Source organism: Epinephelus lanceolatus, chromosome 4 (assembly GCF_041903045.1).
Source record: "Epinephelus lanceolatus isolate andai-2023 chromosome 4, ASM4190304v1, whole genome shotgun sequence".
In the NCBI taxonomy this organism is placed as follows: Eukaryota; Metazoa; Chordata; class Actinopteri; order Perciformes; family Serranidae; genus Epinephelus; species Epinephelus lanceolatus.
In genome coordinates, this window is record NC_135737.1 from 10,108,501 (window position 1) to 10,133,262 (window position 24,762).

General features: G+C 38.7%; 1 protein-coding gene across 1 annotated transcript in view; it reads right to left on the reverse strand.

The window, feature by feature from the left end:
- Positions 1–2,621: 2,621 nt before the first annotated feature.
- The window catches only part of map4k1 (mitogen-activated protein kinase kinase kinase kinase 1), a 47,342-nt gene continuing 25,201 nt past the window's right edge, over positions 2,622–24,762 (reverse strand). The window contains exons 7-32 of the mRNA XM_033630379.2: positions 24,551–24,593; positions 23,502–23,574; positions 22,078–22,209; positions 21,682–21,744; positions 21,360–21,441; positions 19,599–19,715; positions 19,223–19,304; positions 17,881–17,933; positions 17,749–17,795; positions 17,625–17,669; positions 16,750–16,770; positions 16,614–16,659; positions 15,828–15,981; positions 15,127–15,227; positions 13,324–13,365; positions 12,828–12,906; positions 12,640–12,716; positions 12,322–12,382; positions 9,587–9,689; positions 9,419–9,477; positions 7,938–8,041; positions 6,206–6,383; positions 5,880–5,948; positions 4,579–4,671; positions 4,066–4,192; positions 2,622–3,172 (exon numbers count right to left, since the gene is read on the reverse strand). Of these exons, the coding sequence (XP_033486270.2) occupies positions 3,076–3,172; positions 4,066–4,192; positions 4,579–4,671; positions 5,880–5,948; positions 6,206–6,383; positions 7,938–8,041; positions 9,419–9,477; positions 9,587–9,689; positions 12,322–12,382; positions 12,640–12,716; positions 12,828–12,906; positions 13,324–13,365; positions 15,127–15,227; positions 15,828–15,981; positions 16,614–16,659; positions 16,750–16,770; positions 17,625–17,669; positions 17,749–17,795; positions 17,881–17,933; positions 19,223–19,304; positions 19,599–19,715; positions 21,360–21,441; positions 21,682–21,744; positions 22,078–22,209; positions 23,502–23,574; positions 24,551–24,593 (2,148 nt within the window). The 3' untranslated portion in view covers positions 2,622–3,075. The remainder of the gene's footprint in view (positions 3,173–4,065; positions 4,193–4,578; positions 4,672–5,879; positions 5,949–6,205; positions 6,384–7,937; positions 8,042–9,418; positions 9,478–9,586; positions 9,690–12,321; positions 12,383–12,639; positions 12,717–12,827; positions 12,907–13,323; positions 13,366–15,126; positions 15,228–15,827; positions 15,982–16,613; positions 16,660–16,749; positions 16,771–17,624; positions 17,670–17,748; positions 17,796–17,880; positions 17,934–19,222; positions 19,305–19,598; positions 19,716–21,359; positions 21,442–21,681; positions 21,745–22,077; positions 22,210–23,501; positions 23,575–24,550; positions 24,594–24,762) is intronic.

Genomic DNA, 24,762 nt, shown 5'->3' on the forward strand with positions numbered 1-24,762 from the left:
ATTCCCCTAAATATTACACACTGGACCTTTAATGTTGCATCACTTATGCTGCAGTTGGTAAAAGTGCTGTATATTTTAAACTATTTTATAAACTGCTGGGTAACTTAGCCTATAATAATACATAATTTATTAGTTGATTTGTATTTTGTATTAAAGGAAAACTTCACCCACAAAAATCATAAGGTTTTAGTGAAAATGTATTTTGAGCATATGACTGGATAAATGAGACTTGGATTATACTGCATGCGTTGTGTGAGAGTTTGTAAGCAGATGTTTTTATATATTTATCATGTAATAATGTTATCAGACAGTAAAAGGTACATTGTTTCCCTCTAAGATGTAGTAGAGTAGAAATATGAAGTAGTATAAAATGGAAATACTCAAGTACAAGTAGCTTAAAACGGTACTTAAGAACCACTTGGTCACATTCCACCACTGCCCTGATGCTCCTACATTCATCTTTAGACAGCTGTATTGGATTAATTTAAAGTTTTACATTCAGCAGTTCAATACAACAGATTTCTGCAGATCAAAATCAATCTGTGCTGGAACAAATCTGCTTCTGTGCATTTTTCATAATATAAAAGCAGTGAGGAACAAATTGAAAACAATTAACTGCTGCAGGGCTTTAAGGAAATTAAAATATAATGCAGTACATCATCCTCTTTGTAGCAACAAATACACACATTAAGAGTTGAACACACACACACGCAAAGGCAGCACTACAGCTATGTGACATACTCACACGGAATTAATAATAGAGGAACAAATCTCCAAAAAAGGTTTTAGTTTTTGAGAAACCCCTAACCAATTTTTCATAATTTTAATACATTAAGTATTTGAAGGGTTTTTTTTTGTTTTGTTTTTTTTGTTTTTTTTTGTTTTGTTACTGCAAACTGAGTTTATTTGGTGAATGTTTGGATCCCTCAAGCAGAAAAAAGTGAAAATTTAGAGACAGTGTCCACCATATTAATGTAAATCTGGAAGTTAAGATCAGAATGTCACCAACTTTGGACTGAAAGTACACATGAGTATTTAGAGACCAGTTGCATTGTTGTGGTTCAATAAAGATTGAGGTTTGCTGACGCGTTTCTTAAGTGGAAAACAAATTCAAAAATCCAAGTTCACACAGTATTCTTTGATTATGAAATACTGTGAGGACATGGACTCAGTGGATGTTTGAATTATTTCATTCTTCTTCGTTTGGGGCCAAAACTATTTCAGAGCTAAATAATACACTTGGTGTCTGAATTATTAGAGCCCGAGCACCGACCAGTGCAAAGACCCTGTTGAAATTGCTTCATTTATTACTATTTCACAAAAAGAATCATATTACTAAAGGTGCTCGAAAACTCATGAAACTTTGCACATGCACCAGAACTAGTGAAAATTTGATACTTTATTGGTTTCATGCTCGGATGTGAAAAAAATATCATGATAGAGTCCCTAGAAAACTTTAGTGAAGCATTCCCTGCGGTACATTTCTCCTTGAGGTACGAAAATTAGGAGGCACATGTAACATATCAAGATTCAAAAGAAATCTCTTGGAGTCATACCCTGAACCCAACAGGAAGTCAGCCATTTTGAATCAACATTTCCTTTAGGGCTTTTTTTTAACCATTTCCAGGTGCTGTACATTGACAAATTTCTCGTAGTGATTTGGCGCATCAACTTCAAATTTGGCCAGTGCAGCCTAAAGACCTCTGCGATGCTACATTGTGAAGCTTTTGAGTTTTTGTTGAATGTTATGGCTGAGGTGAGGCGGCGAATTGCCATGTTTTGCCACAGTACAGGAAATAGTTTGTGCTGGCCTGAAGACAATCACATGCCATTTTTGAAGTATAGATATAGTGCCCCCTACTGGCAACAGGAACATGTGACATGTTTTATAGTGTGATGTACTGTTCTTCCCAGGTTGACCTGATCAACCTCAAATTTGTTTTGAAAAGCCTTTAGACCTTGATGATGCCTTATTGTGATGTTTGTGAAGTTTCCACTGACAGCGCTGCCATTGGCGGCGCGGTGAATTTTGATGTTTCGACACAACACAGGAGGCTGTTGTAAGTTGACTTGTAAGTCTACAGAAAAAAGTCATTCTCGACCAGTGGCATCACATAACGTACATGGAAGTTGTAAATCAACTTTTGGCCACTACGTAGATTTGGCTTCAAAGCCAAATGCGGTTTCTGGGTGCTTAGATGAAATGGTAAAACTAAGCTGTGTTGATCAAATATAAACCAAGATTCTGTTGCTGTGTGCCTTAAATGTTTTCAGAACCATACTTTAGTTTACTGGTTAATTGTAATAGGAGATCATTTATTACCAGACGGCCATCATATTGTTTCCTGTGGACAAACGGCCAAGCTTGCATTACATCACCCACCAGCTAGAGTATTTATAGGTCCAGTGCATTCTTTGTGTTGTAGGGTTTCTACGTCTTGAGTAAAAGCAAATGCCTCAGCCCCTTTCCTCTGTTTTCTCTGGTCATGTATGTAACACCTATTTCAGAAGTGTTTATCTCTCCTGCACACACAGCACAGTTTTATGAAAAGACCATCTTTCAGTCAGTGAAATACTACTTTAACTGTTTCCACTACAAGATCAGTACAGTTCACCTCATCTTGTGTTAATTATCTTTATTACAGTGTAACGGCAGCAGGAAGTGTGTATCTTGAACACCAACATACAAACTACACAGCATGAGTCCATCCAGTCCTTTATGTTTATGTATGCGGCATCTTCTGGAAGCCAAATGTTTAAGTCTCTGCAGGCAGCTGCTGCTGCTGTGATCGACTGAGATACTCCTCTTTAGTGTTAGAGGAGGGCCTTCCTTCACTGTTCACTTCGGGTTTTCTCAGATGTCTGGATTTTGGATTCTGGATCTCAGCATAAATAAGAGCAGACTCCCCCAGATTGGAGGCTACAACACAATAATCCTCTCCTTCTCATATATCTCCTCTCCTCCCATTAGAAAATAAAATACTGTGGCATCCATGCCTGTCAGGGTTAATGATTAAAGTTCTTCAAACACAAGTGTGAGTTTCCCATCATGCCCTGTGCCAGGAGACAGGAGAGTCAGGGCAGCATGACGTAGTTCTCAGCAATTTCCAGGACGTACAGGTTGGACAGCCCCGACTGGTCGTCTGTCTGACGCGTCTCCAAGACCACCATCCTGCAGTGAGAAGGTCATGGAGATCAGAGGATGTCAAGCATGGATACAGTGGAGTTTAAACCAGCATAAACTCAATGGAAATCCTATTAAGGGGTTATGAATGGATAGGATCACAGAAATGTTTCTGTCCAAATCCAGAATATATTCAGATATTGCTCAGTCTGACTGAAATATCTCAACGACTAACTGATGCATGTCCATGAAATTTTGTACAGATATTCATGGTTCTCAGAGGATGATAACTACTGATTTGACAGATTAAGTGACTCTTTTTTACAGCGCCGCCAACAAGTCAAAATTTTGTCCAATACTTTAAAACCAAATACCCACAATACTACCAGCACTCTCATCAGCCTCAGCTGTGGTTTGGGTTTGCTAATAAGCCATGGATGAAAGAATCAGCAACACTATCACAATGTAAAAATACAGTGTTACATGTATTGGCATCAAAATTTACTTAAAGTACCAAAAGTACTCATTACTCAGGAAGCCCCATCTCAGTAATATATATGATACTGGATTAAAATGGTTGATATGTTATTGTGTACCAGTGTTGCAGCTGGTAAAGGTGGAGCTAATTTGAACTACTTTATATATCTTACTTTATGAATTTTATTCTTATTAGTTGACTCATATTCTGTGTTAATAATCTGAATTATAGACTATATAATGTATGACACAACAGCTCAATGGATGTATAAAGAGACCTGGGCTCAGCATTGGGGGCAGTGCCCTGTTCATTTCCATGAAAGTTGGTCAGTGGTGCATGGAGCCAAAAAGTTAAAAAACGTTGAAAAATTCTAAATTTAAGAGACCATCTATAGAAACTACCCGAGAATTTAAGAAACCAGACATGAACACCACAGAAGTGAATGAGTGAAGACATGCTGTACCTGTCTGACTGCACCAGCCGGTAGATCTTTCTGTGGTCGGTGGTTTCTTCCAGCACCTCAGAAAAACCTTGTCCTCTCCTCTGCCAGCCGTGACGCCACACTGCCAGCAGCGTTTCCTCAAAATACACTGGACAGACAGACAGACAGACAGACAGACAGAGTCAATGCTGAGTGCTACTCATCTATAGTATCAGCCTTCACTTGTTTGCAGAGGTACAGAAATATTCAGTATATATCCTTTATTGTGTAAAAGTGCAGACACCATGCTGTGAAAATAAAGGAGCACTTCATCCTTCAGTTTATCACAAACATCTGAAATGACATGGTTTTCACTTGACTAAATAAATCTGTCAAATAAATGTGCAGTTAAAAGTTCAATATTTATTCTGACACGTTCTGAAGTAGGCTACAAGTATGAAGATGCAAAATGGAAATACTCCGGTAAACTACCTCCAATTTTTACTCAAGTACAGCACGTGAGAAAATGTACTTAGTTACTGCTAATGTTCTTACCTATAGACTCAACATCATGAGAGAAGGTGGTCTCATGGGACATAGACCTGCTGCTCTTCAACTCCCCCTCCAGACCGACTATGTGTACCGACTCTGTGGAGGAGAGATGCTTAGTATCACCACAGACAGTAATAGTAGAAGTACACTGAACACTATTATATATCTCATCCTCACCCTGTTTAACAAACACTTGAATGTAGCAATCCCTGAACAAACTCCATTTTCAAACCAAACATGTTCTTGCAGTACTTTTATAGATGTTCTTTTGACGTCTTAGGGCCCTGACACACCAAGCTGACAGACAGCTGTTGGTCAATCTCAGGCTGTTGGTGAGCATCTGTCATCCAGTCTTTGCAGTGCGTCCCTCATCATTGGCACTAGTCAGCCCTTGTCATATGGGCATGTGCAATCTGATAATAGTGTGCAGTCTTTTGCAACAGTTTCCAGGTAGAATGACATGTTTCCTCAAAACAGGCTTTAAGGTGTGTTTTCTCTCATTTGGTGGGCAGTGAGTGGTATTGACCAATCAGCGGCGAGGTGGATATAACCTGAATTCTGGTAGATCTTTACTTAGTGTGCATACAAGTTTTGTTTTTATTTCACACTTACTTCGGTACTTTAGCATGACCAATAAAGCCTCTTTGAAAAGAGCTGAATTAAACCCTGCCATATTAAAAGGCAGTGCATCTGCATAACACAACTGTGTTTAAATAAATGTTTTGTTGGAGCTGAATGCACAATGTTTTTTGACTTAGCATGCTGAATCAGCGTAAGAGACAGCGGAGCCCTTCAGTGAGTGAAATCATTCTGATTGTCAGTTCAGGTCAGTGCATGACAAGAGAAACAGAAGTGAGGAAAGCAAACACGGCTAAAGTCAGAGTTGGTGAGGTCGAAACAAATTTGTTATAATAAGAGGTTTTTTTTAGCGAGTGAGTGGTTTATAACTGTTTGCGTTATTGTTCCCTAGCACACAGTAAATGTGCTTTGTTCTTTCAGCATATGGTTGTGTTGTTGATATGCTAACTTGCTAAGTAGTGTCTTGAACCCATGCTGTGGCTCTTCTGGTTTCCATTTTTGAATGATGAATACAGACTACTGCCGACTGCTGGTATGGAGAGTTATTTCCTTTCCTAGCAGAACGTACGTGCTATGTGGCCATCGACTGTAGTCTCTGCGATGTGTTCAAGTGTAACTTTTTGGCTGAGACACAGATGATGTGAGGTGATGCAACAGTCAGTGGTTCTTGGTTTGGTGTGTCTGTCATGTGAGCACTTGTTAAAGGTGTTAAAGGTTTTACTTACTTTCTAGGAGGATGAGCAGTGAACTGCTGTCCAACTGGTTTACTTGAACTACATCTGGACAAGGTCTCTCTGTAAGAACACACACACGCACACACACACACACACACACGCACACACACACACACACACACACACACGCGCACAGTTATTGTTATTTTGTTTGTTTTAGGTTATGTTTTATGCCATTTCACTCATTTCATGACCCTTACGTTTGCCTTTTTTGTCTTTTCTTGTTAAACTGATAATGTAATGTGTAATTTAAGGCTGCTCCCTGAAAGTCAAAGACTTAAATCATCAGTATCCCGATGTATGCAGAGTCAACATACCCAGGCCAGTGTTGGTGAACCAGGATGTGTTGGAGTTGAGGTTGATGTATTCTACATTGACAGGCAGGTTGGGACTGGACCCGCGAGAGACACCGATACACACCAGCGGGTACTCCTGCTGGGGCACGGACACCATCTCAAACACCCGCAGAGGGTTGGGCAGGGGGAAGTCAAAATGCTGCAAGCATGGGAGAGGAAAGTCAAGAGTTTAATCTGCTTTTAAATATCACTGGGTGGTTTTACAATCTCACATAAGGCAGCAAGGAAAGCAGACAGGTTAAGTGATTTGTTCAAGGACACTTAAACCTGCAATCTTTCAGCTGCAGCACGGTGTTCCACTGAGGGTCTGTTCTCAAAACCATAATCACTGTGAGGTCAAAGGTCTAATGCTGACACTTAACTTTAATAGTGGCCATAAAATGCTTTATTTCTCTGCCAGCAGTCATTTTATTGGCTGCTATCAGTGTTAAAGGGTAACTTCGGCATTTTTCAACCTGTACCCTATTTTCCCGTGTAAACTGGTCAAAGAGACTGATGTGAACAACAATTTTTGAAATTGGTCCAGTATTGAGTGAGCGGGCAGTGGCCGGCAGACGCAGGACTGGCTGCAATGAAAGCACATGGGGCAATTGAACATCCTCACTGTTTCTCTATTAAAAGTGGTTATTTTCACCACTGACAGGCTCAGATTGTTATTCTAACTGTCTTACTGTATGTATCTCTTTACCTTTCAGTTGATTCAGTTATTATACTCTCTCCAAATCTTACACGTTTCCACTGTTGTCTGACAGCAACAAGTGACATCTCTTGATATTTCAGAAGGCGAATTCCGCTCAACGAGGCAATAACAAACGGACCAGATCAAGTTAAAGGTAAAGAGACACTTCATACACTTATATTAACAATCTGAGCCTGTCAGTGGTAAAAATAACCACTTTTAATGGATATACTGTGACAATGTTCAATTGTCCCCGTGTACTTCCATTGCAGCCAATCCCACGACACTCGCTCAATACTGGCCCAGTTAAAGCAATTTTAGTTCACATCATCTTTGTAGAGCTTAAATTCTCTGCCCGATCCCGATCCCGATCCCGAACTCGAACCTGACCCGACCCATGGGCCGATTCGGGCCGTAATTTCCCTAAAAAATAAAATATCCTCGGGCACAGGTGGGTTGGGCTCCTCATAATACATATGACACATAATACACCTAGGCTATGGAACCAACTACTTATCACACTAACCATGGCCCCCCCTTGACGGCACCACTGGCCACGCACATGAGGAAGGCTTGCCATGGAAAGAAAGATGAGAGTCAGCCTTCAATGTCCACGTTCGTATCCTTAAAAAAAATGTCAGGTTTAAACCAACAATTTTAGGTTAGAAAAACCTAAAATTGGTCTAGGTTAAAAAAATGCAGCGGTTATCCTTGAGCAGTCCAACAAAAAACTTACAAAGATAAACTCATGGCATCAATAGACATCATCTCAACTTGCACATATTGTTTTATTTTCAATTTAGCAGTTTTCCTTTATCACAGTATGTTACACTGTACCTGTTTGAGAAATACTTGAGTACCTTGAGTGCCTTGGACCTGCACTTAAGTACAGTACTTGAGTATCTGTACATAGTAACTTTTAACCGCAGAGTGAAATACATCTTACCCTCTGCTTTCAAGAAATATTAGATTACAGAACACATTTTTTAATACTGACAGTTTTTACACACATACCTTAATGAGCATGAACTTGTGCATGGGCTCGTACCACTGCAGCAGCACAACGCTGGACTCCAGACCACAGCACAGGAACACACAGCCTCGCTGCATACTACCTGCTGCAGGAGACAACTTTCAGTTGGTTCTCTCTCCAAACAGGAATCTGCCCCATTTAGTTTTATTAATGTAGTTTAATTCTCAAATTCCTAATTATTAACCTCAGCTGCAGAGGGCACCAGGCCTTTATTTGAAGCAGGCTTAAATATTAGAGATATATTCACTCTAATAAGTATATTTACTCATATTTTAGTATGACGCCTCTTCCTTTTCCGATCTGCTCCCGTTTGCCCTGTTAAATCGCTGTTACTGCATTACACTGTTAATACAAACTCAGCACTTCCAGTATCCATTTTAAATTAAAAGCCTCTAGCATGTCAATGGACAGAATCCAAACCCTTCATTTCCTAATGAGGCTTTTGTTGTGAAACATTTGCAGCACTCCCACATGTTACTTCAAATGTAGGGACTGCCTTCTTGTGGTGAATTTACATGACTACAAAATAAAATTTGGCTGGTACATTAACACACACACACACACACACACACACACACTGACTAAAATGGGACAATAAACGCCAGTGCACACCGAATCTGTGTTTTTTGTCTGATATTGTCACACAGTTAAAAATACAGTTTTGTCCTCACCTTGTCTCAATCAAGTTGACACCCCTCGTCTAAAAGGCTTTTGGGGGATGTAAAAAACTTTCACACTTTGTAAAGTGTGAAATTTGCAGAGAAGTCTCTTACAGTTGAACCAAAAGTGAACTGTATCTATGCTCTCTTTAAAGCTAGACTCCAATACTGATGTTTTGCATGTGTTTGTGAAGTGCTGAGCATACGACTGGATAAAGGAGACTTGGATTAAACTGCAGGAGTTTTGTGAGAGTTTGTAAATGGATGTTTTGATATAATTTTATTGTTAAATGTGGACCCCAATCAGTCAGCAAATCAATATGTCTACCATTTACTAATGAGGCATGCGAGAAAAACAATGTTTTCTCCACAAATTGAAGATGACACAGCGTCACCAACTGATTTATGATGAGTGATCCGGAACAACAAATTGCTGAATTTACAAAATTATAGTGCTGAAAATGTACACATCATATGACAGGCACCAGGAGTCTATCTACTCTTGTTTTTTTTTTGGTTTTTTTTTCTGTATTTGGCACCTAATTCTATTTGACTGCCAGCCTTTATTTGAGACAATACAGTTTAAATCCTCAAACTAGTGTGCAGCTAATTTAGTTTCAAAAAGGGCTAATAACAATTTAAAGAGAATAATCCTATGCAACTGCATTTGAAGGATTTACTGATATTGCAGTGAAGGGAGTGACATAATGCCTAAATGTAATAATATGCATAACAAAAATAGACTCTGCACAGACATTGAAACATAAAACTTTTTTTTGTTGTTGTCATAAATTTCGTCTTACCAACTGCGCAGGTCTTGCAGCCTTTGGTATCAGGTATTTTACTCGTCACTACACATTTCCTGAAGACAAAATACAAGTGTAAAATATCACCTGGCATTAGCAAATATGTTTTTTTTTTTGAGACATTATCTTCAAATCAAACCAGAGAGAGAGAAAGTCCAGTGTTACCTTGGTAGCAGTCTGTGCGTCGGCAAGGAAACCATCCTCTGGTCTTTCCGAGCCTGTTCGTACAACTCCTTGAGTGAATGAGAGTGAAGCTGCGATGATTTACCTGCAGACACAAAAGCAGGCGCAGACTGAAAGTTAGTTTTATTACAGGGTGTAGAGACTCCAAACCACCTGAACTTAAGCATTGCAAACATGCAGAAAACATGCATACGTGCTTACTACTGAACCACCCAGTTTTAGCATCACGTGTGTCGACTACTGTTTGAAAGTTTGTAAAATCTGCTGCCACAAAACTTTGATTGGGTCCAGTCAGATGTCTGAGAGGACTCCTCCTGTTTGAAGGGTCTTTGATGCTTTTAGGTTGCAGACAGTCCTCTTTACAAACAGATGAGATTTAGTATGAAGGGGTTGTTTTGTACATGGAAAACAAAAGACTGTTCAGTGGTGCAACCAGACTGACAACTGAAAGAGACAAAGATCCCTCTGAGCAACAGCTGACTAAGAACAGAAGACATCAGCAGTCATTGGTACAAGAAACTGAAAGCTTAGCATCCAAATGTGTGAAGATTTACAGGTTCCTCTTTCACTTACAAGTGCACTATAGTGTCTATAACAAGCTGGAATTAACAGGCAATGTGTTGCTGTAGCAAAGCTCTTCTTTAGAATGTTAGTCTAGGGTTAGCACTGCTGGAATATCAGCTGAGTGTACTATGGACTCATAAATCGCAGTGCAATTATCCGCTGACCACTGAGTCGACTGCAGAGAGCCGAAAGAAAAACAGACTAACTCAATATTAAGAGCCCAGTTGCACTGTTGTGGTTCAATAATGATGAACGGTCACTGATGCTTTTCTGGATGGGTAACCAAATTTTAAATCCAAGTTCACACATCATATTAGAGCTATGTTACATCTACAGCTGCAGAAAATACATTTGCCATTACTTGGAAGATTACCCATGGAAGATTACAATAACAATTTCTTTACACGCAACAAAATTCCATGACTTTTCTAGGCCTGAAAATTGTGATTGGGAAATTTCAAGATGTTTGTAGGTTTTCCATGACCTTGGGAACCCTGCATCTAAATGGCAGTAATGTACATTAGGTCAATGACCTGCTTCTTGAATAGTATGATATGCACACACTCTCATTCCAACTCATCAAATATGAGTGGCCCTACATGTCAAAATGTGATGCACCAAGTACCCTTCTGCATCAGTTTTGGACGATCAGGTATGGTATGTCATTTTACACTTGTTACATGCATTCTGTCTTTTCAAATTAAACTTCTGTTTTCACAGGACATGTACAGTCTCGTCTTGTTAAATGCATGCATTCTCCTTTCAAAATAAAGTTGATATAAATGCCAAGAATTGTTTTTTAGTTTTATTTCCTTAGTTAAAGCAATAAAAGCACGCTTGTTACTAACGTGATGTAATGTCACCACAACATCCATCTTATACGTTACTTGACATGAGTCACAAGCGTAGTGTACTACACATACTAGCACACTACATTAAAATAACTTGAATGACTTTTGGTTTCACACAGGAAACGAACAGCGATCTCCCGGGTGAAAGTCTGGAGTTTGTTTGACCCATAGCCTACTCCTCCTCTCCCACCTGCCCTATGGAGACTTTAGGGACTTAAGCAGCTGCAGATTTTGCCACGGCTACGGCTCCCGGAAATAGATCTGCGCTCCGCTGATTGAGACTTAAGCCGTAGTGCCGGTGTTGTCTGCCGTAGCCCGCTGACTCACTACGAGAAAACAAAGCATCTCAAGTAGTCGCTGCAACACGTGGTTAAATGGTTTTCATTATATTTCTGAAATGAAACGTGTTCTACAATTGATAGTGACACACTATATATTACATGTTTCAGCGATCCTTTCCCACAGACGCAGGATACTATGTATATTTCACTGTATAAAAACCATAGTGAAATATTTTCTGCTATAGGCTATATTCTCCCCTCATCCTTGTATTGCATACGGTATATAATTTCTCAGTATACCCTATACTATGTACATTAGTCTTTATTCCATTCCTTCATGCCAGCCTCTTTAGGAGCATACATAAGCCCTCCATCCCTCCCACGACACTGATCACAGATGAACTTGTCTGGAATCCCGAGCACATCTGCCAGCACTGGAAGGTCGCACTTTCTCACTCTGAACTCCGCCAGACATTCATCCTCCTCCATTTCATCCAGGTGAAAACGCGCATATAGTGTTGATAAGGTAAATCTAAGTTCTTAGATTTGTTCACATCATATAATAACAAAAACTCTTCCTCTGATATTAACTTGTCATCTAATGCATAGAGCAACTCCTCTCTGGCCCTTTTGAAAGACATTTTTTATATCTTCATCCAGATTTTGACCACTTTCTTAAGATTCTGGCTCAGACCACTGATGTTTAACTCAGCAAATTAAATTATTTCTGGTCAAACTCTAATCTGTTGAAAGACCAGGACAGAATAAAAGCCCAACAAGCAACACATTGTGGTAAAAATAAAGAGATTTAAAGGATTATTTAAATCTCTTAGTTTGTGTTAGTGAGCCACTGTAGCTAAGTCAGTTAGCCAATGTGCAGAGAACAAGAAATCCTTAGCTATGAACTAAAACATGTCGGCTGCTTTGTTAGCAGCTCTTTAGTCTGTTCTTTAAGTGTCAGAGAACAGAGCCACACAACTAAATGAGGATCCAGTTCATATTTAACACTATTTAAATTTACCTGAAACAGACATGAGGACGTTATTGATGGTGTAGACCCAGGTACACTTCCCTGGATACAACTGAAAGAGAAAAAAGAGGCATCCTTTCAGTCACTGCTTCCTTATTGCTCTGGTGTCTCTTTCAAAAGCCTTACTTCTTCTTCTACAGTGGAAGAAGTAGTCAGATCCTTTACTAATACTACACTGTGAAAATATTACACTACTAGTAAAACTCCTGCAGTCAAAACCTTACTAAAGCGAAACTATTAGCAAATACATATACATATATATGTATGTACTGGCGTTGCTCTGTGTATTAAATGAGACAAAAGGCCTACCAGCTCCATGGTGGCCTCTGAGCTGCTCAGGTTCAGGGTGTAGATCCCTTCCTCTGCCCCCAGGATCAGATGCTGGTCTGAGGAAGAGAGAGAGGAAACACAGGCTGGTCAGACAGATAAACAGAAATCTGATAGCATGAGAGAGAGCAGAGAATTTACTGTGTGCTTTATTCTCTGGATGATACAACCTTTGGTGGCTGGGTTCTCCCACGTTGTGGAGCAGTTTAGTTTAAGAGGGCAGCCGTGGAAGATCTTTTTAAAGTAGACCTGGAGAGAGATGAGGGGCATTCAATTATTCATTTTGTCCCCAGTGATACAACTTCAAGTCTCTACATAAAGTCTCATACTAAAATGACTGTATTAATCTGTGTCGTATAGCCCACTAGTAAACACCTTCAGGACTCTTACAAAATTAAAACTGTTTCAGTGATGATTGTGTATTTAGATATTTAATGATTATCTGTTGTTATGTCTGTATTGGCTGTATTGTATCTGGAGTTCAAGTAATTTGGGGTCTTGTTCATGAGTGAGGATAAAAAGGAGCTTGATATGAACAGCTGGTTTGATGCCACTAAATCATACACACTGCTCCTTTAAATCATAACAGGTGAAACACCAAACACATCTCAGACACTCAGCAGTGGCGATGATAAGAGAAACAAAAAAGAAGCAATGAAAACTCACAGGAGGTTTCTTCATGACGGGGCTGACACACTCAGCTGGGTCCTGAGAACAAAAAGGAAGAGCTCATGATAGGTGTGAAGAAGAAACGGAAAGTCTACATAAACTACAGCTCAACATTAGCCTCTGTAAATCTCAACCATAAACTGACAGTCATTCTGTGTCTTCTACACAACAGTTATAATAGCAGCTTATGTACAGCAGGGGTGGATGAAGTATTCACATCCTTAATTTAAGTATAAGTACTAATACAACTGCAAAAATAGTGGCAATAGTGAGAAATGTTCCTCTCAATGATCCAGAGCCCAAAGTGACACCTTCACAATGTTTTTCTGTTTTACCTTAACATTATTATCCAAACATTGAAATTATTAACATTATTCATAGGCAAAGTTTGTGAAGCTGAAACCATGTTTTTACAGGAAAATTAACTTCAACCATTGACATAGTTTTAACAGCATGTTTTGGAAGTTTTGATATATTCATAAAAACCCAAAACATGTCTGAAATAACACAAATTAGTTCTGTGTGTTACTAATTTAAAATCTAGCGCTGCCCTGCGTGACTGTTGAAAAATCACTAGTATCACCTGATACACAAAGACCAGACTGGCATTGCATCAGCGCCAAAGTCCTGCCCACTTCTGGGGAAAAGATACTGGGAAAATGCCGAAAAGCGTCACACTGAGATCTGAGGCACCTCAGATACGCCAATATTCACTGTCACTGTGGTAACTCTCTTAAAGATGCTGACATCAGTTACTACTGATGGAGAGCTAACATTAGCTCGGGTGGGAGGCTGCTGCAGTGACACTATCATACAGTACAGCAGCATCAGAATGTTGTCTCCAACTAAATGTGAGCCTACAGATTAAACAGTGGGCTGTCAACAGGCTGGTTATTTTCAGACAGCAATTAGCATAACAATACCAATACGTATCATAATCCAAAGATCTATACGTGTATAGATGTGATAGATATTGATCCACTTGGACAGGGGAAGACTGACAGGACATGATGGTGATCAGCCTTCATTTGATGAGGCATCGAAAAACACTCAGTTTCAGGCAAGGTTGCACAATAATTATTAGACATGTCCATAAAGCAAATGCTTTTTAACAAGACTTCAACAGAAATGTCGAAATTATCATCCAAACACGTCAAATTGATATCTATAGAATTTGTGTTGTATTCTTTTTATGCAGTCTGGTCTATTGGCATATGCAGTTAGCTGGCAGCTGGACTGCCTAATAAGTGAGTGAAGTTAGCAATCGCTACAAATGCCTGGGAAGCGCGTGTTTAATAATCATTCCCTCTAGGCAGTTGTGATGTTGCAATTGCAACAATTAACGCAAATTCAGGATATCCCTATGAATTCTGCGCTTACCTTGCAATTTTGTCACATCACCACAACTTCACTGCAAATTCAACTATTATAAATGGTTAAAATCTCATTTCATTGTGAAGCTGCGCGCAGCTGATTGATTCTCTCAGCCCTTCTCTCTCTGTTTATTATGAGACTGCTGCTATGGGACTGGAGCGCTGTGTAAGTCATACACACAGTGACAGGGCTAACTGTTAGCATCACAAAGCTAACATTACCCAGTGGAACAGAAATCTTAATTTGTAAAGTTGCTAGAGCTGCCTAGTAAATGTAGTTGCCTATAAAGTAGGATATTTCCCTCTGAGATGAAGTGGAGTAGAAGTAAAAAGTGCCAAGAAAAGAATTGACTCAAGTACCTCCAGTTTGTACTTAAGTAAATGACCTTAATAACATTGCACCACTGGTGTAGAGGCACAGTTCTACCTTTGATGGTGGTTGCCGTCTGCGTATGCCTTTAGGGGGGAGCTCAGGGGGAAGGAGGTCTGCCTGGTTGTCAATCCGCTGGACAGGGAAGGATGTAGGGTCTAGCGATCACACACACACACACACACACACACACACACACACACACACACACACACACACACTCAGTCAGAAACTGCACTACAACAACAGAAAACATGCAGAGGTCTCTTCCTCTCCTAAACAAATGGACCAGGTGTCGGCCACTGTTGTTCTCTATGGATACTGAACAGTGAATGCTTAAAGAATCCTAAGCAGGAGTTTATGCTCATGTCATGGGAGGAGACTCAGCCGGTTGCAATCTGCAATCCTCACCACTAGAGGCCACTAAATCCTACACACTGCTCCTTTAAGGTATCAACTCTAAAAGTAGCCAGTCCACATTGAAATGGTCACTGTCACTTAATCCTTGAGGTTATGAGGAAAAAAATAATTTAAAATTAAAAAAAATCAGGAGAGGTGGGTTTCACTGGACAGGAAGGGTATGAAATATTAGAATATGTAAAGTAACTAAAAGAATATATTTGCCTCTGGGATTTTTTTTATGAAATAGTATAAATGGAGATACTCAAGTAGAGCATAGGAACCTCAAATTAGTACTTAAGTACTTGAGTAAATGTACTCCTCTTCATGGTCTCCAGTGTAAAGGTGAGGCAGCTCACCTGAGTGTCGTGAAGTTCGTGGTTGGAGCGCAGGTCGGACCTGGGTCCCACTGGAGGTCCTGATGAGAGGGGAGGGGGCGTACAGGGAGGAGGGTTTCCTTGCCCGGTCGTCTTCTCCTGTCATGCTTTCCTCTGAGCTGGTCCGAGCTTTGGGCTGCACACACAGGTAATATCAGGATATGATGAGCGTCCTCTGCATTTACATTTTTAACAGTATATGAACTGCCTCTTATCCAAAAAGTGAAAATGACAGGAAGCAGGAAGGAGTTTGATGTGTTCCAGAAAACTAGATGTGTGAGGCATGATGCAACTGCAACTGAGTACATGCAGTCAGTAATGCGAGTTCGTCTATCCTGATCTTGGAGACATTGTGTTTATCAGAGAGTGCTTAAAAAAAAAAAAAGGTGTTTTCCTGACGCTGCTCATTACAGAGGGGCTGCTAACTACAGTGGCCGGCGCCAAAATACGAATGGCCCTATTTAGAAACAATGTTTGGTTTGTCCGTTTTGGGCTACTGTAGAAACATGGCGGTGGAACATGGTGGGGACCTGCTCCCTATGTAGATATACATTGCTCATTCTAAGGTAAAGAAAACACAACATTTCTTATTTTAAGGTGATTATAGACTAAAGAAAACACACACACACATATATATATATATATATATATATATATATATATATTGCTCCCTAAATCCTACACACTGTACCTTTAAATATAAAGCCACAGTCACTGCAGTGAACACATACAGATATACTATTTTACGTGTAGATTATTAATAATCACCTTCGGAGGAAGTGGAGGCGGAGTATCATCTGGTGGCATTATGAGACTGTTGGCAGAGAGAGTGTTGGTTCAGTCTGGTGTGTTAATGATACAGGTACACATTAATACATGTGAGCTTGTGTTTATTGAGACTTACCGGGTGGCTGTCATCGTAGGGCTGAGGTGGACAAAACACAGAGATAAAGCGTCAGTGAAATCTATTTTACTATACTGTAAATATATAAATATTTTTAATTCAAACTTTCCCTCTACAGATTGGATATTAAACACACATACATACATAAAACATACACAAATGACATATGAAGAAGTAAAATTATACTTCAAATCATACTGAATATGACCGACTGTATATAAAGAGGAAAATATAGGAACATTAATACTGCCAATATGACACACTATCAAATATTTCTCCTGAGCTTCAACAAATTACAAAATAAGAAAATATTCAGTGATGGAAAGTAACTAACTACATTTACTCTGGTGGTGTACTTGAGTACAATTTTGAGGTACTTGTGCTTGGATATTTCCATTTTATGCTACTTTATACTCCTACTCAACTACTTTTTGAAGGAAATATTGTACTTTTTAACTCTCAGTATATTTATTTGACAACTTTAATTACTTTGCAGATTTAGATGATTAATACAAATGAATAATAATAATAATAATAATAATAATAATGATCCAGAATAATAATCCAGTAATGTGATATAATTGATTTCTTTCATTCCGCACGAGTACTAAAGGTTTTCTATCATTGTGTAGTTTTCTTCTAGTGTTCCTAATCTATTCTGAAAATTAAATTGTGATTGATGCATGTATGTTTTAGCATTCTGAGAATTGTTTCCTACGTGACCTGACGTGGGTTTCTGCACAATGTTGTTGCTACATATAAACTCACATACTGCTGTGGACTTCACGTTAGTTCAGTTCTGAATAGTTTAGATCTGTGTCTATAAAGTATGCGAATATAACCATTTGTTAAACATGTTTCTGATGTTTTCTTACATATCCACGTCGTCATAGTCATCGTCTGAGTCTGTGTCCTGATCTCTGAGAGAGAAAAGAGGGGTTAGATATTTTAACCAGATATTTCATGTGACTCCATGTGTGTGACCTGTGGTCCAGTTACCTCACTGGACTCTTGCTGCTGCCGGTTGATCCCACTGAAGGTCTTAACTGTAAGAGAAACCATGCAAAATTTGTTTTGTTTGTATATTTTTGTTTGTAATGTATAGTTTTAATGTAAGTGTTAGAAACTTACTGTTGTGTTTGGTGATTCTTTCTTCACAGGCCTCCGAGTGTAAATCTGTTCCACTGAGCAACACGTAAAGAATTAACATCTGACTAAATCAAAATAAACACTAAATTTCATTTATCCAGTGAAACTTAAATAAGAGCAAAATAAATGTCCTTTCACCAACATTATTATCATCCAACAAACAGAGGGAAACAGAGCTGAAATAAATGATCCGAGACCGCAGGATGAGTCAAATGACGGCTGGAATATTTCAGTAGTATTCAGTAATACTGACAGCTTCAGTGAAGATGAAAACAGAAATGTGATTAAAAAAAAAGCATCCATTAAGGCGACAGGTAAAAATGAATAGCATCTTCCTCTAAATGGATATGCTCTATAACATACTTTTGATATAAGGAGTTCATGTTGTCATAAATAGATTAATTTTCTCACATACCATATGCTGTATGCATGTTATATTGCAGTTGTGGAAAGTGACTATGTTCAGTTACTCAAGAACTGTACTTAAATGCAATTTTAAGGTACTTGTGCTTAACTTGAGTATGTTCTGCTGCTTTATACTTTTACTGATGCACTGCATCACAGAGGGAAATATTGTTTTTCTTTTTACTCCACAATATTTATTCGGTCATTTAAGTTACTTTGCAGACTCAGATGAATAATACAACAATGATAAAATGTATTATTTAAATCAACAATAAATTATGATGCAATATTATAGAATAAGATCAAAGCTAAGCTTCTCAGCAAACGAAGTACATAAAGTAATGCAACTGCAAAATTAAAGTGATGATGAACACATTAATGTATCAGTAATTAAAATCCAATGATATGACATTATTCTGAAATGGGCCACTCTGCATAATGAGCACTATTACTTTTCATACTTTAAGGGCATTTCTACATTAGGTACGACTGATTTAAACTGGTCCTCAGATATAGAGGCTTCAGTACTACATTGAAACTGTATCATAACCTGTTAAAAACTTCTTGTAGTCGTGCTAATTAACAGTCTACTTTTGCTTTATGGTACTGTTAGTGTTCACACCTGAGACCATATTTTCAAGTGGACTCATGCCTTGGGTATGGTACACTTTGGGACCAGATCCCTGATGTGTAAGCCCCTTTGGTATATTTATAAGTCAATCCTTCTGAATGCTGGACTTGTAACTAAGCATTTTTACACTGTAGTATTACTACTTATAGTTCTACCACTATATTGTACATACTCTACTTTTTCTGAATTAAAGCACGTTTTCTTCAGCAGATAACGTTTTTTGCTGTCATGAATTATTAAACTGCTAGAAAAAGAAACTAATGAAAATGAGAAAGAGTGTTTTCTTACAGCTTATGTCAGAGTTTGTCCTCTCTGCCCGGTTGTGTTTGTTGATAGATTGAATCCTCTTTAATGATCCAGGCACTGCCACCTTAAACCAACAAGAAAACATGTAATTAATTCCATCAGGGTCTATAATCTCAGGTGAGGGAAGGGTCTTTGGATAGACACCCTGACCATCTTTTGGCAAAATAAATATCTTAAAGCTTCATTTCAAATCTAAAATTGATTTTGAACCACCAAAAGCTTTGAGACAAAAAAATTTAATCACACATTAAATATCATTTTTGCCTGATCTAAGGAGTGATTGACCAGACTGTTAATATCTATTGAGCACTTTATCTCAGTTTATCATATAAAGTGTTAATAAGAATATGATTAACACCTCCATCTCGTCGTCTTCCGTCACCATGCAGGTCTTCAGTTTCTCAGGGTGTCGCAACTTCTCCAGCAGGTCCAGGATCAGCTCCTGGTTCAGACACTGCTGGGTCAAAAACATGTGCTGCAGAGAGAGGACAAAGAAAGCAAATAATGAGGAAAGAGACAACAGAAACAGTGAGTGAGCAGGAGTAAGATGATGGAGACTATAAGCAGCAGGATGGAGATAAAAACCAGCTCAGTCCAGTCCCACTTGTTGACACAGAAACCAAGCTGTTAATACAACATAGACTTCATCATCACGTTATAAACTGATATGATAAACATTATAACAATGACCTCTATCACCAGTAGATCAGCTTTTTCCCCCCTTTAACACAAGTACCGTCATACCCCTGTGAAGTGTCAGTAAGGCGTGAAGGTATGAAAAAATAGATACAGCCCAAACCCTCTTTACACATTTAGCAGATACAGAGACACATGATGATTCATTAGAAGTCTTTGTGTCAACTGATGAATATCAACCCAATATGTTTTTAGTCTCTAGCAACTCCTGAGGGAAATATCTGTCGAATGAATGAATGAATGAATGAATGAATGAGTTTTATTTTCGTGTCATGTCCAAAGACCCATCCCTTACAGGATTATAAGACACCAGAAAAAGAAAGTCATCAGTTTACAAAATCACATCCACTTAATTTGGGGGCTACACAATTTACACCAGAAAAACGAAACAAAAACAAACAAAAATAATAGTTCTTTCTCCACAACAAAACCAAAATAGATATTTTTACATATATGTTACTTTTCTTCGTTTATCCCAAGCTTTCTCTAAATAGTCAGCAAGTGCGAATACTTTGTAATCAAAAATCCATTTGAGCCTCTCAGCATCACTCAACCACATCAAATCTAAATTCTTACACCTGTTAAATAATTTCTGACGCAACTCATGGTACAGAGAACAATAAAAAACAAAATGGAACTCATTTTCAGTATCATTAATATCACAATATGAACAAAACCTCTCTTCTTCTGAGACCCCCCGATAACGTCCTGTCTCAAGATGCAGAGGCAGGATTCCAGAACGGAGCTGGGCACATAGTGATCGTTGTCTTTTAGATAAAGGGGCACAAACATACTTTTCACTGCCATAACAGCTTTTTATTATGCTATATGTTCTTAATTTTGGTTTATACAGTATGTCCTGTGACCATTTAATCTGGCATTCTTTAAACAAGGCTTCTTTATCTGCTAAATGTCCTGTAATGTTCAGCTGCTTGTCTCTAAATGTGTCTGTCTGCTGCTGCACATAGTGTACAGTGGGTTTGCAGAGTTTTATCTGTGAAAACGACTCTTTGAGAGCGGAGAGGTCAAACCACAACTGTAAAGTTGTGAGCCAGACAGATAAAACAATGAGCTGAAACTACAAAGCTCCATTGAGCCGAGATAAGCTGCAGATTCATGTGATAATTCTCTGAAGGTTCATCACTACGAGTCACACCTTTCACATTGTCACTTGATAAACTGTTGTTACAAAAACATTAATTGTAGCTGCTACGAGTTGTGTGGTGTCTCTTTAAAATTGCCAGTCATGACAGTTTGTACACAAATCAGTGTTGTTACATCTTTAAAACCATGCATTAGCCATAAATAATGTTTGCCCCCTTCAACTGACAGCTTGTTTCTTCTTGCACATTACGTCTGTTTGATGCAGCGCTGACACTATACAGTATAACCCTGAACTGGAGCATGTGTGAGTGGTACTGACTGAGAGCATCTTGGAGGCACTGGGTCTCTTCTTCGGGTTCCTCACCAACATGGCCTTTACAAAGTTATAAAACATGGAGGACCTGGAGACAATCAGAAAGAAGAAATAGAAGAAGAAGAAAATAATAACGAGAAAATAGATGATTGTACTTAGATCCTGTTAATCTGATTAATATGCAGACTATACAAACTCAGGGTGTCTTTATCTTCTTATGTGTGTAAATGTACACTACGAAAATGTCTGTGCAAGGTTTGAAATACAAACGTAAGGCCAATATTTGCATCCATGATTTAATTATTAAATATAATGTGTTTTTATTCACCATTTGGACTTGTCCTTCAGTTTAGGAGGCTGGTAGCCGCTCTTGGACATGAGAAACAGGACTCTGCAGGAAAAAATACAGTCAGTGAGAATCTCTCTGTGTTTGTGTTTATGTGCATGGATGTCAATAACTGCAGTGTGAAAAGTGAGGAGAGCAAAGCTGTCAGACAAATGACTTGGAGTGAATAAAAGGTGCAATATTTCCCCCTGATGTGGTGGAGTGGAAGTATTAAGTGGCAGAAAATGTAAATGCTCAAAATTGTGCAGCACTTAATGTACTCATTAGATTCAACCATCAATTGGCTAATTATAGTTTATTCTTTACTCACAGTGGTGTGTGTACGTGCAGAGGTGCACGCTAAGGCATGTGAGGTTGTGTCTGTCAGTGTGTATTTACCTCAGTGGGTGGACATCAAACAGTGGCGGCTGTAGCTCTGCCAGCTCTATGGCTGTGATGCCCACGGACCAGATGTCACATAGTTCATTGTAGCCACCTTTAATTTCCACTGCTGCCACCTCTGGCGCCATCCTGAGGACAGAAGAGGAACAGCAACAACTGATTTTTGCACCACAGTTGGGCCTTCTGTACAGAGTGGATCTACTGTGTAGTTACACTGCAACTTTTGTTCAGAGACAAAGCTGATCTAAAGAGAAATAATCTCATTGGCTGAGTAAAAACATGAAAGAGGAACCAAAGAGGAATGTTTTTATTAAGTGAAGCAATTCTGCTACCGACAATAAAAACTATTTCAAATCATCTTCAGCAGCAAAACTAAATATCTCTCATAGTGATAGTCCGAATACATATGTTTCCTCTTGCATGTAGTGGTATTTATTGATCTAGACTTAGATTAAAACTTAGAACTTATTTTATTTAATGCCTTGAATCATCTTATGATTAAATAAATTATGTAAAAGAGAGCCAAAAAAAGAGCCATTGCTCTTTCTCTTTCATTGCATTTCTGTAGCCTGCCTTCCCTGGAGTTGGTGTGTTATACTCTCCGCAATTACACCTTCTGTGCCACTGTGTTAAGCTCCTGTCAAGTGCACTAACATACCTAGAACATGGCTTAATAGCAACAATATTAAACAAAAGTACAAAATTTGGCTCAATTATAACTCTAAAGATTCACAGAAAAAAACATTTGTCTTTTGCTAGACACGTTTTCCCCACAAATATAACATGCTAACATTATTAGCATGCCTTACCTTGTAAAGCATCATCTTCTGCCAGCACCACTGAGCTAGCTAACATTACAATTGGTGGAGGAGGATGTAGTGTATATTTACATTTTGCCCTGTCACAAGCACAACCCTGTTATCCATGAGTAGATGCACACTTCCTTCTGAGTGGTGATACAGTCAGCAGTTGTAGTTTGTTAGAAAGAATATAATATAATATACTTCCTACATGAAACTGCTCACAACAAGCTCTGTGGATTGTCTTAAGGAACTCTATCTTGATTTCTGGAAAGAGACATTGCACTTGAGTTTGTATTGTATTATTTGGTGCCTTGAGCTCCACAAGCCAAGTGCCATCTAGTTCCATTATACTGAAAAGAAGGCAGAAATCTACGTCTGATATCTCTAGACAGATACACAGCACTACAGGTAAGAGGAAAATATGTTTTTGATTTTAGGGGGAACTGTCCCTTTAAATATATATAAGGCATTACATATTAATTTATTTATGAGTTGGGAGAAATATACTCCCCACAATCAGCTGCAGTTAATGTTTTACTAAATGTTTCCATTCAGGTGTTTACAGGACCTGTTATATTCAAAGCTGCAGAGAGACTGATCATCTGGGTTTGACCTCACCAATATGGCGTCCCGATGAAGGACATCCTCCGGGCCAGAGTGGCAGTGATCTGAGCCGAGATCCCAAAGTCAGCTACACAACAGAGGAAACAAATAGTATAAATAATAACCGCAATAACCACTCACTCAATTTTAAAAATAAAAATACACTTAACATGGCAGGCGCTGTGAGTCTTGAGTGACTCTTTGTAATCATTTTAAAATCAAGGCCTTGAAAACAAATTCAGTGATTTCTTTGTATTCCTACTGCACACTGCGACAACACCAACAAACTAACAAGCACTAACACATGTCTCAAGTGCATAAACAGAAAGTGGGTTAATTTAAGGGATTTTTTAAACAGTGGTTGTGTTTTTAAAGCAGAAGGGAATGCCCAACTAGATTCAGAGTATCTACAGGTAACAGATACTTAAATTAAATGCTTTCAAGACATTTTCAAGACAATTTTAATCAAATTTAAGACCGATTATTTGACAGATCTTCTTTTTCAAGCATTGCAGGTAAGTATAAAGTTAAATATGTAGTCCCATGCAGCGGTAGGTTTCATGTAGGATTATGGTCATTATTAGAATGAGTTAGGTTCATCTTTATTTTGCTATCAGCAAAGTGCAAGTATAAAGTAAGAAGACAGTAATAGGTTTAGTGGCAAATTTAAAGATTTGTAACATCAGAAATGTGGACTGATTTTAACAAAAAGAAAATAAAAGATGAATAAAAATTGTTTGTGGCATTTAAGATCTCACCAAATCAAATTTAAGACTATTTAGGCTATGACTTTTAATGCCCAATATTTAAATAAATTAATATAAGAAATTTTAGGACTTTTAAGGACCTGCGGAAGAATAAAGAATGTTGCTTATGAGTGTTGGATTCACCATCATCAAGTAAATTCTCAACCAGTGGGAAACTGCAGAGGCCCATTTCACTCTTTAAATATCATCCAAACAAGACAGCAGAGATGTGTTTATTGGGCCATCGCTCATGCAGTGAGTGACTCATCTTAACCACACCGGTGCAGCGCAGAGCACACAGTGCAAACATCCACCTACCTAGTTTGACCTCGCCCTGATCATTGAGGAGGATGTTGGCACCCTGGAGGCAAAAGAGGGTGAGAGAAACATCAACACAAACACAACCGGAGAAACATCTTATCATACAAAGACTCTCCTTTCCCACTCGGTGATCTTTAAGTGAACCCACACAGGATGGAGATAAAAAACTGTTAGCTCGTAAAGTGCAATTAAAAGTTCATTTGATGGGC